The following is a 13,552-nucleotide window of genomic DNA, read 5'->3' as shown; positions in this document are numbered from 1 at the left end:
TACTTGCAGTTCTGCTCTTACACTGATGTAGATCTCATGCTCCCTGAAAGCCTGGAGAGAAGACAGCACAGATTCAACAATAAATTCAACATCAATCACAGGTTATTTCCACAAATGACTCGCAAATATGAAATTTATACTTGGGTCCATCGTAATTGCAATTCACTAGTTTTTGAAACAGAACACGTGGCAGCAAACTCCTGAACTAACTAAATGGATGTGAGGGAACGTTCAAAGGACAAATGTTTCTTTTCCTCCAGAAAGAGAGGGAAAAACCCAGAAAGCCACCGCATTTTATTCATTCCTGTAGCTTGACACAAACATGAAACAGCAGGGAATGACCACAGATTAATTAAATAATACCATTAACAAGCATGAATGTGGCAATGGCATCGGGCGCATTCATGCTGATTTGATAAGTCAAATCAGCTGTAAGAAGTTAGTCTTTTTCTGAGTTTTGGGGGAAGAAAAATAATGTTTTACAGAAAAGCGATTGCTGGTTAGTTTGACTTCGCATCAAAAACTGCTGAACTATTTTACTTGAGTTTGTGTCTGGGTTGCTTTGTCTTCATTTCCAGTCCCCAGTTTCAAATGTAAAGAAAAACCTGTCAAGTTTCAGTATCATATGGTTTGGAAAAACCAGACAATGACAGACAAATGCTACTACAGTTATTTACCAAAAACAGTATTAAAATTGAAATTTGCTTTTAGAAAAAAAAAGAAGGTAATTTTACATACAGCCTGCCGTGCTCCTTTACAGTTCAAGCTGCACTGGCACTGCTGCACTCTATTTCCTCTATTGCAGAAGAACATTTTGACAAAAAGACCAAGACTCAAAAAACAAACTTAACATGTTTATTAGATGCATTTACAAAGCCTCAAAACAAAAGGATCCACCTTTAAACAGGTTGGTTTCTATAAACATCTCCAGAAAATGTCGAGCCCAGAGCACAAAGACATTCTGCTCAGATGAGCATGTAGCAAAGAGGCTTCTAGTTTTCTGTCCTTAATTTGAACATGAAGACAAATACTTCAAACTGAAAGCAAACTGAGAAACGTCTTCAGTCAGGATTCAAGCTCCTTATAAAGAAAAAAAAAAAAAATAGACACATGAAAGCACTGCCATTAAACAAAAACATTCAACAGTGAAGAAAGCAGTCCTGAATATAAATACTGATTCATGAGCTTTTAAAACCATATTCGGGAACACAACAGGGAGGTTCAGTGTTCTGATTCGACCTCCAAACTCCTCAAACCGCAGTCTGAGCAACTGTGTGATAAAACAAGCCTGATCAACAAAGGCTACCCACAGGACCAAAAGGATCAATGCCAGCATCGAGGCTGGTTTTAATGCTGTGGCTGATCACTGTATACAGCCAAGATTTAAATGGAGAAAAAACTCAGCCTGGCCTAATCAGCATGGAAAAACCTGAACACTTGTTGCTTTGCATATGAAGAGACAATTTTAAACCAACTGCCATTTCAGAGGAACAGGGACAAATTTTGAATTCCTTCCAAATTCATGCAACAAAGTTGTAAACAAGGAAGGTTGGTGTGTTGCAGTACTTGGTGGCAAACAGTTTGCCGTCAGGTGTCGGATCAGAGAAGGCGATTTCTTCCTTGGTTAGGGGACTGCCGTACATGAACGTACTCCTAAGACAAAAAGGGAAAAGAAACTGAAGCCATCAGCCATTTTAGATTTGTGGAAAACAAATGTGCTGACACCTATACTGACATGGAATGGATAATGTGTTAGGAACAAAAAAGATGCCATATTGATACAGAGGGCTGAATTCAAAGACACCCTAAAAATAAATCAAAGTAATAAAAATGATTTTGTAGTTCTTGCTTATACTGGGGTCATACTGACAGTCATCACAGCCGTGTTAATATAAACAACTTTTATATGACTACAATGAAAACAAAATTCTTAAATTCTATGAGGAAACAAGTAAGGAGACTGCGAGATTCATGTTGTGTGCATCATCCTACCTCACTGTGTCCAGCATGCGGGTGGCAATGCCCTGTCGCCTGGCCAGGCTGAAGACCCAGATCCGACTGATTCCACACAGAGCTTGTTCTGGGACAGTGGAGCAACACCAGGCTCTGTGTCTCTCCATGAAGTCGTCCTTTGTCATGTCCTTGTGTCGATCTGGCTGTTCAAGGACTCTGTAAGCCTGAAGAGAATCTATGCATAAGTTACGGCACCTATAAGATCCATGTGGCATCAACTGAAACCTCAAAACGAAACCATCGTTTTGAAGACCAAGAGAATAATTAAAGGCTAATCTCCAAAGCAAATCTGATGTTTAAAAGCTTTACATGTTAGCTGCAGCGTTACTATGTTTCAACAAACAGATTTCCTGAACAAACATTTATATTTTCAGATATGCTAGAGACACTAACACAGCCGTACCTGTCGTATGGGCTCAGCGACGAGGCATCCTACCACCAGTCGCTCTGTGTTGATGAACAGGTAGGTTTTAGCCTGAGTTGGTCTGCTCAGAGCCACCTGCTGGAACCCCAGCTCATTGTCCGCTACACGCCGCACATCCTCAGCCTGAAAGCAAATACACAAAAATGATTACAAATTAAATGCAACACTTTTAAGTAAACGCTAACTTGTGTACGAGGCTGTCTGTCTATACTTTTGTCTGTTTAAAAGTGAAAGCACTTCACAACAAATAAGCATGGAGAAAAATCAGAAATAAACAGAAGTGCTTCAGTGTGCTGGCTCAAACCTTTTTGATGGCGTACTTGGGATCATCTGGCATGACCAGGAGGATTTTTCCATCCCAGAACTCAGCCACCACCCGTTCCTTCTTCCAGCCCTGAGAAAACACAACAGAGGAAAGGAGCTGCAGTTACAAGCCAACAATTACAACAACCTCATCCCACGAAGTAAACTCCTGCCAGCAGCTTTAACAGCTTCCCTGATCCCCACCCCCCCACATGGACTATACTTGGGTGGGCTGCTCAGGTACACTAAAGTCCACCCAACTATGTTTGGCAGCTAATGCTGCATAATTTTTTCATTATGTTTTTAAAGCACTAGTCACACTTCAGTACTTCATAAACTCATGTCTTCTGTCCAGAGAGACTGAATGGTAAATGGCCTGTATTTGTATAGCGCAGGGGTCGGCAACCTGCAGCTCTTTAGTCCTTATAGTGCGGCTCCGCGTGGTTTGGGGAAATAAATTAGAAGTATTTAGCTAAAGTGTATGTTATTTATGTTAGTTCTTTTTTTTTTTTTTTTAAATGGAACTTCTAAATTGGAAGATTATTGTGATATCGAAATATAAAAATAAAATTATATTTCATTATTTTTTCATCGCTCAAAATAGGCGTCACACTCACAGAAGCCGGTGTACCCGCAGAAACGCCGTGCATTTATTGAGACTTTCAACCCCAGGTAGGCCAGTTATGGATCTTCGGATCCACATTATGTCAGCAGCTGTTCTCCACCGTGAACTATGTTAAAAACAAACACCGCTCACGCCTCACAGATGACAGCTTACAGTCCTGCGTAAAGATGAAAGTGACTTTGTACAGCCCCGATTTGCAGACGGTGTGCACAGAGGTTCAGGAGCAGAAGTCCCACTGTAAACATACCACGGCAGACCGGACGATGTTTGCATGAATACGCATTTCAGCATCTCTTTATTGACCAGTTTTTACACACGGTTGCTGTACGCATACAGCTGGCTGTAGCTTTTCAGCTCACAGCCCGACACAACAGCATAGATAGCACAGACGTTAAGGCAGTGAGGCGTGATTGCGGGTGCCGCTCAGGTGCGTCCGCTCCCCTGCAGTGGCGCTGCAGACCACGCCCCGCCACAAACATTAACCAGGTAAAATACATATTTAGGCAGAATTTTGCAAATATCTATTTTTCATTTTTAGCAGCATAGTGCTTTTTTTTCAAATTATTTTTTAAAAGTCAGGTCAAGGCTCCAAAAGCCCAAAGGCGATATAAGGGTGGCGGCTCACAACAGTTTTTGTTTGCTCCATGGATCATTTTAGTTCAGCTGAGTGTCTTTCCTTTTGTTATATTTCGTTAAGAGTTCAAAATGTGTTAATTACATAAATAAAATGTAATTTTCTCTGTAGCACTTCATGGATTTCATAAGCAACACACCTTAGTTGTTCACACAAAGCATAAAGGTAAAAAACAATATATACAGTGTTATCTTCATTTTAAATGTCAAAAAGTATTTGCAGCTCCCAGAGGGTTTTTTTGCGTGGAAACTAGGTCCAAATGGCTCTTTGGGTCTTAAAGGTTGCTGACCCCTGGTATAGTGCTTTACTTAGTCCCTAAGGACCCCAAAGCGCTTTACACTACATTCAGTCATTCACACATTGGTGGTGGCAAGCTACATTGTAGCCACAGCTGCCCCCCTGGGGTGCACTGACAGAGGCGAGGCTGCCGGACACTGACGCCACCGGGCCCTCTGACCACCACCAGTAGGCAACGGGTGAAGTGTCTTGCCCAAGGACACAACGACTGAAGGGAGAGAAGGATGTTTACCACAAATTTGATGGAATCAAGGAAGCGCTGGTGGAACTGGGTGTGCTGGAAATTGTCCTCTGGGTTGTCTGCGCTGTACACCATTCCACATGAGCTGCAGGTCGTTGCACCAAACTGTTTCTGACCAGCATCCTGATGTGAGAGTAAAAAAAAATAAATACAAAGATTCATTCAGTAAAGAAACAAAAGCAATGAAATCAAATAAAATGTATCGCAAAAAAACAAACCCCCAAAGCAAGATTTTTGTGGGTTGAATATTTGAACAAGTTTCAATCAAAGATATCTGCATCAGGCTGGGTGAGTATGGGGTGAGGATCAGAATAGAAAAAAATTAATAAATATATCAAAGCATACATGCAAACAGATAAATTTAACTTACAATGATGAGCTGGTCATCATCCTGCTTCTCTTTCTTCCTGCGAATGCTTCGCTCTTTAACGGCTAAAGCTGGAGTCTGTAGCGATACTGTTGGACCAGAAGGGGTGCTGCAGGACACAGGAGGTCGCAGAGCTGCACTCTTTGACCTGCAGATGTTTCAAAAGAATGCTTCAGGGTTGTTTCAGTTACTGAAATTCAGTAATTGTTCTTCTAAAAACTAAACACACTGCATTTATTGTACAGAAATGCCATGTTTAAGTGTTGAACTCTAAACAAACCATCTTACCTTTTAGAGGCAGAACCAAATATGGGATAGACTGCTGCGGGCTCTGAAGGAGAAAAAAAAAAAACGTCAACATTAACAAATGGAAGGACGACTGTGTAAAACTGAACATCTCCAGGATTTATTTAGGCCACTCTATGCCTGAGTTGAGGGATCTAATAAAGTATTTGCTCACCTTTGGGAGAGCTGGAGTTAGTGCTGGTGGGGCTTATGTAACTCAGCTCAAAGGCTGGCTCAGAGCCACTTTCTGTTGTAGGAGTATCCTGAAAACATCAATTCAAGTTAACAGAGTCATTAAAAACATTAAAGTGATCATGAGTCAACTACAAAAGCAAAACAAAACAACAACAAAATTTTGCCACGGTGAAGGTGCAGGATCATCTCTGGGGTGGAAATAATATCTACTCTGGGATAAGTACCTCTGAGCCACCCTGGGAAATTCCTAGTTGGTTAAACTCAGAAGACAAACCTGACAACCCAGCAGAAACCACATAAACAGTAGCAGAACAAATGGAAAAAGAGCTAAAACATCAAAGGCAGAAATGTAACCATCACAAGCAGGTTTTTTTGGCCTTATTACCCCATCGATTAAGTCCTGACAGATTTTGCATCACATAGAGAATGAGAAAGGAAGGGATCGGTGTTTGCATAAACAAAAGGGAGAAATCAGAGAAAATTTCTGATTGTTTTACAATTACGTTATAAAAACGGCCAGAAACAGATGCCATTCATAACTAAAGAGGAGTTTCATCCTCTTTATCTCGGTAAAGGCATGTTACAGTTTCAGCGTCTGCTGGAGTCTTGACATTTTGAGTGACACTACACAGCAACACACCGGCCCTCAGGCAAGCCTCATATAAGGATAATAGGAGCGACTACTCATTTTAGTGTCTGCAAGCAGGTGTAATACTCTCACAGCACTTTTAATGCTCAGTAGTAGTAGAAAAACTAAGTACCATTTACATTATAAACAACAGCCATTTGGACACCCATGTACCTGACTGGTGGAGGAGGAGGCTGGTGATGTGGAGCTGTGTTGTGTTGGAGATCTCAACAACGTAACCATGAGCTCGTGAGTAATCCCGTGTTTGTCCAGCCCAATTTTAGAGGAGCTGAGGAAGGAAGACGATTAACAGTTTATCACTGAACATCAGTCTTGGGGCATTGATAAGTGCAAATATTAGAGATCTGTGTTGGAAATTCAGATTGTTAAATATGCCATGAATAAAAAAAAAAAAAAATAAATAGTAAGGGAAGTTTCATTTCTAAAACGTAAAATGAAGTCAATGGCACGTTTAATACATCAGTACCTTGATGGCTGTGGAGTTGCAGGCTCTTCATTAACGGAGTCCGTCCAGTCTGTTGGATCAAACTTCATTCTCTGTTTTGTGCTTGGTTTGTTCTCATACGTCCTCAGCGGCTTGACAGCAGTCTGCAGGAAACAACCAGGATTAAATATTACCATTAACATGACAATATTTGCCATGGAGGGGAAAAACATAATTAATTTATTTAACATATCAAATGGCAGACACCATTGCATGGAAAAACCTTTAAAATCATCATTATCTTATTATCAGATGTAAAAAATGGACCCGTTTCCCATCACACTCCAACATCTACAAGATTTCTGTTTCATTTCACTGTACACCAAACTAGGCTGTAAGTATCTCTCTGAAACCTCAACATTCTCCACGACATCAAGCGACACTTTATTAATTGAAATTGTGCGCAAGAGCCTGAAGAAAGGTAAAAATTACTCCAGTGTAGTTTGTTTCTGGAATATAGAAATCTTTTCACGATTTTAAGAAAAGCGAATCTCAAGAGATGAGATATTCCAGTAATACTTAAATGTACACAAACCTTTTCAGGTTCTTTCTGCTGTTGGCTTTCTGCCAGAGCACCCTGCGGCTGCTTTGATTCTTTGCCCTTTGTCTGTGGTAGGACGGCTGCAGACGGCCTGGTTGAAGACTTTGGCGCAGTTTTCTTGTACATGGATGTAGGTTTCTTCCCTGTACCGAAGAAAGCAGCTCCAACAAATATCTTCGGCTTAGGCTTCAGGTTGCTGAAAGTGATGGTGATTGCTTTCTTGGACTCTGTGGGTTTGTTGCTGGTAGGTGCAACGGTAGGAGGATGAGTCGGTTTAGCTGCGACACTGCTGAATTAAATAGGGAGAATTAGAACAACCTTAAAAGACCAACTAAAACAACAGCTGTTTGAAGAAGGCTTCAGAAGTATCAACAGCTATGACAAACCTGCTGCTGGGTTTTGGTTGGGACAGCTTGATCCTCTTTATCGATGTTGAGTAGCTTTTGGTACCCATCTTCCCCCCTTTACTAGATCCTGCTACTTTTCTTGGCTTACTGCCTCCCTTAATGTTCTTTGTTGTCTTCTTTTCTGGTTTTTGGGTCATCGTAGGAGAGGGTGGAGCAGCTGGAGCAGCTGGACAAGGCAGAGAGTCCTTCAGTGCTTTCCTCTCAAGTGGAGTGAGATAGACTGGATTCTTTTTGCCATAGAAGGAGCTTGTGACCAAGGAAGGTTTGAATGGAGATTTTCGGGGTGATCCAGCTGGAGAACCTTTAAAAATAAATAAATTAAAAATAAAATATCATATAAATAGATAATAGATAAATAAATCCAAATTATTGTAAATGTACGAGGAAAAACAATTGTTGTTTGAACAAATAAAAATTACAAAAGCATTTCTATTGCAACAAAACATGTTTAGTCCATCCCACCTGCTGGTCTGCAATGAGATTTCTGTGGCGAGGTGTCCAGACAGCCAGCTGGCTTCTTCCTGGTAGGAGGCTGCTGAGGCTTTCTTGGAGACCTCCTCTTCACAGGTGACAACTCCCGCCTCACCCCCTTCTTGGCTGGGTGCCTGATGTTTGAGAAACAAAACAGATGAGACAAGCGATGGGTGAATTTGCCAATAACTTGTAACTGGCAAGTTTGAACCCATAAACTTGTCAGGAAATTGTTTACTGAGGTTACAGAGCAGATGATACTACTGCCTGAAAACAGGCAGCTTCTAGGTTTGAACCTTGTGGTGAAATCAGGTTTTTCTGCATGTAGTTTTCATATTCTCCAGTTTCCTCCCACAATCCAAAGATGTGCATGTTCGGCTAACTGGTCATTCTAAACTGGCCGTAAATGCAGGACTATGTGGGGTTGTTATGAATCACCGTTAGCCCTATGGCAACCTGTTGCAAGGTTACCCCCACTTCTCACTCAAGCCTGAGTTGTAAAGGCAGTTTTGCCCCATTAGTGTCAGTCTCATTATAGCAGGAATCCAATTCTAAATTTGTCGTAGTATTAAACACGAGCTTCCATAATCTCTCGACTGTAGCACAACTGAGACTATTCTCTTACATCTGAGAGTATAAGTCCAACACAGAGTACATTTCAAGAGTAAATCAGCAAGCCAAACAGCATATACACAGCTTACCTATCAGAGTCCAGGGAGGACTGCTTTCTCTTTCTGGTTGTGGTGGGCATCATCTTCATACAAAGGTAATGAAAGAAAATGAAAGAAAATGAAAAAGAAAGTTTAAGAATTTCAGCTTTGAAAAAAAGACCATCGATCTGAAAAGTCACTCCTAATACAAAAAATAATAATAAAAGGATTTTTTTTTAAATTCATAATCAACCTGGATGTAAAAGAAAATAAAGAGATGCTTTAATCTACATTAATTACTCAAAAATGAAGAGGAATCAAAAGTAACACTGCATCTTATTTCAGAAAGAACCAAACGAGATCTGTTGCCTAGTAGAACACCAGCTGCAAATCAGCTGTACCATATTATTCATGCAGACATCTTTTGCAAATCGTAGGATATCTGGGTCACAAATCCGCCGTTGAAAGCAATACTCACTGCAGAAGGGTCACTGACACAAATGCAGCTTCAATATATATTTCATGTCCATGGCGTTAAATCAGGAGATTTTCTGCAAGGGTCTGGTGTGACTGTGGCAGGTAAACAACAGTCCACGACCTATGAGTTTAATGGTCGATTAGGATGCTGATTATGAATCTCGATATGAGACAGCGCCTAAAGGTCCCCTGACTGTCATTTCGTCAGTGAGGAAAAACGAATAATCTCACGGGCAGCTTTAGCTCGACGGTACACGTTAGCTAACGACGCGGTCATTTAAGGGCACCAGACGGAGGCGAAGAGATAATTGGCGGGACTATTGGCTTATGCAAAGGCAGCACGGTCTCCATTACAAAACAACGGGCATTTTTCATATCGATCAGGAGTTGTGCACACTTCAACTGGATACGTGCATTTGTTTGTGATTTAAAATGTGAATAAATTAAGCATTAAACATAAGCTAGTTCTGACTACCGGGGAAACATTTATTACAGTCACGGTACTTAAAACTAATGTACCCCAATATGAGATACAACACACAAAAATACAACTCTATAGGTCGCTTCGTTTTCCTTACCAACTATGTTTCTTTTCAGCTACATAAACCAATAAATGTTTGTATATCTGTATATATATATATTTGCGTCGCTGGCGGGTCTCCTACCTCTACGGCTCGCGCGCGTTTCTTCTCCGTGTTTTGAACAGCGCGCGCCAGTGTCGGAAAAAAACCCTACACTGTAACAGGAAACGGAAACAGCTACCACACGGGAAACGTAGTAAAAGCAGAGAGAAACTTCTAGTTCTAGCCTTCAAAATAAAACATCTTCATGTAAAAAAAAGCCACTCTTAAAAATTATGAGATACAATTCAATTTACTAATGGAAACAATTTGACGAGGATTATATAAAAACATAAATTAACTTAAAACGAGTCAGCATTTACTAATTCTATCTATCGATGTAGACCATCGGCTTTTGTTTTGAAGGTAAATTTCGCTGTTTCCTTTGCGCTACACGCTACTTTCCCTCAGTTAGGTAACAGCTTCCCAGGTCATTTTGTACACGCGAACGGCAGCAGGTCTTACTGCAGATGAAATTTGTCTTTCTTCACAGTCAGCGGTTTAGTGTCCAAAGTTAAAACACACATTGTTCATCTTTTTAGTGGCGATTTTTAATCCACGTAAAATGGTGTTTTACTTCTCAAGCGCCGGTAAGTTGAGCTGCCATTAGCTGTTAGCCTGGTTAGCTTCGCACTCCTTACAGCTGTTTTGTGTCTTTCACGAGTTTCGTGCCAGGTGATTTTGCAGTTTCACTCAGTAACGGCCCACTTCCTGTCTAATTTTCAGTGGTGAGCCCTTCCTTCACGATCTACATGGGAAAAGACAAATATGAAAGTAAGAGAGCTGTCCTTTGATCGCGCACTCACGCCCTTCTCTACCTTCCTCCGATGTGTGCTATATCTGTTCATTCCTGTGTTACTTTGTTGCTTAAACACCGGTAATAAATCTCTTATTGAATCTCATCACCTTTTAACTCGAGGCTGTTTCATGCCTACAGATGAGGATCTTATCAAGTATGGATGGCCCGAAGATATCTGGTGAGATTCTATTTCTGAACTCTGAAATAACCTGAAATTTTCTGCAGCTGGAATTTTTAAAGAAACTGAGATGAGCAATAAAAATACGTGGTTCCTAGACTCAGAGATAAATGTGTCTTAACACTAAGACACTTTTATGATTAGGGAATTAACTTTAAGCACCATTTGTAAGAATGTATTGAACGGTCGATGTAAACATTGAGTGAGTTTATAACAGTAGAAACATTAAAGTGCAGTCCGTTAATGTAGGCATGACAAATTCATGTTAGTTTACTTTTGTAATTTAGGGTTGAAATTAGAATAAAATGTTTTCCATGCCAAATATTCACATCCCAGAAAGTTGATTCTGGTCAAGTGGATGCAGCAATTTCAGTCAGTTTAGAGATGGTCCTTTTCACATAAATAGCAGATGAACAAGAACAAGATTTCCATACTGTTGACCCGTGGGATGCTGGTGAAAATAATACTTCTGCCAAAAACAGAGAAAGAGAGGATGAAGGCCTGATTGGCGATAGGGAGAGAGAATGTAGGAGTTTAGAGAGTAGAGGCTTTAAATGGAGGGACTAGACCGCGAGTGCGAGAGCTTGATGGTTTGGACACGTACAGCAGGGGAAAGTGGAAATACTGAAATACCAGAAGAGAGGAAGACCACACAGAAGGTTTATGGAGGCAGAGCATGCAATAGAGGCAGATGATCCACTGCGATGACCCCTGAAGTGAGAGCCAAACGATGAAGGGTTGAATTAAAATTTTTTTTAAAAATGCACCAAGATTTCTTTGCAATTATTCAGCATTTAAACAAGTGCTTTGGATTTTCTGTATTACTAATTTCCAGTGTTGGGCAAGCTACTTTGAAAAAGTAATTAATTATAGATACTAGTTACTTCTTCAAAAAAGTAACGGAGTTAGTAACTGAGTTACAATATTCTAAAAGTAATTAATTACTTGAAAAGTAACTATTGCGTTACTTTAAAAAAAACGTTTAACCCTCTGGGGTCCAGGGTATAATTGGCCATTTTTAACTACTTTTGATTTTTCCCTCCACATTTTCCCTTTACAAACTATTTACTTTGCTTGTTTGGTCTCATCCTTTTCAGCACAACCTCACGTGTCTGAATTTACAGTCATGTTTTCATTTTGACATACTGTATTAACACAACTGATCTAAAATCAGACAAAAAGCATAAAATCAGAGTAGAAAAAGTTATATTTTTTACTGTAACAACCACAAACATGTTTAATGAATCATATTTCATAACTTTAAATGCAAATATAAATTGTCAATTTTAAAATCCCATGCACAAGTTTTGCAAACAACAAAGTTATTTGCATCCATTTACCTTTTACCCCTTTTTTAAATAACCATTTCAAACTATTTTCAGAACAATCAGCTGTTCTTCAATAAGATGCCACACAAATTATTTGTGTCACTCCAAAAAAATAATTTCTGTCCACTATAAAGGAGAACATCACAGCCTGATACCTGCAGGTCTGACAGCAGCAGGTGTATCACTCCTTTTTCTACCTGGAGACAGCAGTCACCTCATTGTTCTGACACACAACACAAAACTATCTACAACACTACACACTAACTACACAAGACAACACATTAACTACACACTCCAAACACGCTAAACGTCACAAATCTCTCACATCTCAAAACTCGCTCTCCCTCTTTCTGCTGTCTTTCTCTCTCTCTCTCTCTCGCCGTCACTCCTAAGACTTCCCGTCTGCGGGAGCGCGCGCAGCTGCTTAAAGCTGTAGCGTCCAGATTACTTACAGCTACTTCCGTGCAACTGATATAAGATGCGGTAAGCTGAACACAGCTTCAACCGTCTGTTTGTTGAAAAATAGTAACGCGACCGCATTTTCTTCTTAGTAACTGTAACGGCGTTGTAACGATAGGAATAGTAATTAGTTAGATTACTCGTTACTGAAAAAAGTAACGCCGTTATTCCCATCACTGCTAATGTCTCTCTTTAAAACCGATTTGTAGTTAAAAATAGATGACTTTCATTTTTGTTTATTAATATTTTTATTTCCATTTAACTATAATTGTAGATTCTTTTTAGAATTATTTGTTCCTTGCCTTTGAAATTAATAACTTTTTTTCTTCTGTGTATAATTTGTTACAGTTTTTCTTGTTAAAATGATACTTTATGGCGTCCTGTCATTTAAACCTTCTCCTTTTCCCTACATCCAGGTTTCACGTGGACAAACTGTCCTCAGCTCATGTATATCTGAGAATGCCAAAGGTAAGCATAAGCTCGCCCAACAAGAATGACCCTGAAAAACAGACTTTTAAATAAGAGTTAACGCTCCTCAGTTTTTTCTCGGAACTGGCAATTTATTAAGAATCTAATTCTCAGAATAACTCTCATTAAATATAACAGTCGGTTCTCTGTTTTTGGTTGTGTCAGCGACACTCCACATAAAAATTTTATGGAAAATATTTGACAGTGATATAACTATTATGTGATTAATTTCTAGGGTCAAACCATTGATGATATCCCACCAGAGGTGCTGATAGACTGCGCACAACTGGTGAAAAACAACAGCATCCAAGGTAAAGAGAAAATACTTTCACCCTTAAGCCTGCAGGCTGGCCTGAGAGATCCTCTTGTACAAGTTTCTGTCTGCTGTTATTTTTACTGGGAGGAATTTTGTATGCAGATGTGGTTAAACTTGACGTGTTACATGTTTTCAGGCTGTAAGATGAACAACATCAATGTGGTTTACACACCGTGGGCCAACCTGAAGAAAACAGGCGACATGGATGTTGGACAGATCGGCTTTTATCGACAGAAAGAGGTCAGCAGACCTGGCTTCATGTACGCTGATGGATTATTATGCAGCAATCAGTGTAATACTCTAACATTACATAGTATTTTT

The 13,552-nt window shown here is 40.0% G+C and overlaps 2 protein-coding genes across 5 annotated transcripts in view; one reads left to right on the top strand and one right to left on the bottom strand.

Annotated features, from left to right (window-relative positions):
- Positions 1–841: 841 nt before the first annotated feature.
- Positions 842–9,813, bottom strand: esco2 (establishment of sister chromatid cohesion N-acetyltransferase 2). Of its 4 annotated transcripts, none has more exons than XM_085133168.1 (15): positions 9,729–9,813; positions 8,638–8,690; positions 7,928–8,070; positions 7,445–7,766; positions 7,053–7,347; positions 6,500–6,621; positions 6,187–6,301; positions 5,365–5,452; positions 5,193–5,235; positions 4,908–5,052; positions 4,529–4,660; positions 2,742–2,831; positions 2,417–2,560; positions 1,993–2,177; positions 842–1,653 (listed from the first exon to the last, which is right to left on the bottom strand). In XM_085133168.1, exons 2-15 carry the CDS (start codon positions 8,688–8,690, stop codon positions 1,521–1,523), a joined length of 2,010 nt encoding a protein of 669 aa, XP_084989294.1. In that variant the 5' UTR covers positions 9,729–9,813; the 3' UTR covers positions 842–1,520. The 4 variants fall into 4 exon arrangements, with proteins under 4 accessions (XP_084989294.1, XP_084989295.1, XP_084989291.1 ...); XM_085133169.1 differs by lacking the exon at positions 9,729–9,813 and adding an exon at positions 9,642–9,678; XM_085133165.1 differs by lacking the exon at positions 9,729–9,813 and having other exon boundaries at positions 8,638–8,696.
- A 264-nt stretch (positions 9,814–10,077) lies between these two features.
- ccdc25 (coiled-coil domain containing 25) overlaps positions 10,078–13,552 on the top strand; it is a 5,781-nt gene continuing 2,306 nt past the window's right edge. The window contains exons 1-6 of the mRNA XM_085133172.1: positions 10,078–10,273; positions 10,410–10,457; positions 10,621–10,660; positions 12,864–12,915; positions 13,151–13,226; positions 13,368–13,471. Of these exons, the coding sequence (XP_084989298.1) occupies positions 10,249–10,273; positions 10,410–10,457; positions 10,621–10,660; positions 12,864–12,915; positions 13,151–13,226; positions 13,368–13,471 (345 nt within the window). The 5' untranslated portion in view covers positions 10,078–10,248. The remainder of the gene's footprint in view (positions 10,274–10,409; positions 10,458–10,620; positions 10,661–12,863; positions 12,916–13,150; positions 13,227–13,367; positions 13,472–13,552) is intronic.

The sequence above is a fragment of the Neolamprologus multifasciatus genome, chromosome 15 (assembly GCF_963576455.1).
Source record: "Neolamprologus multifasciatus chromosome 15, fNeoMul1.2, whole genome shotgun sequence".
In the NCBI taxonomy this organism is placed as follows: Eukaryota; Metazoa; Chordata; class Actinopteri; order Cichliformes; family Cichlidae; genus Neolamprologus; species Neolamprologus multifasciatus.
Note: the sequence above shows the minus strand (reverse complement) of the source record. Positions and strands in the feature narration are given on the sequence as shown.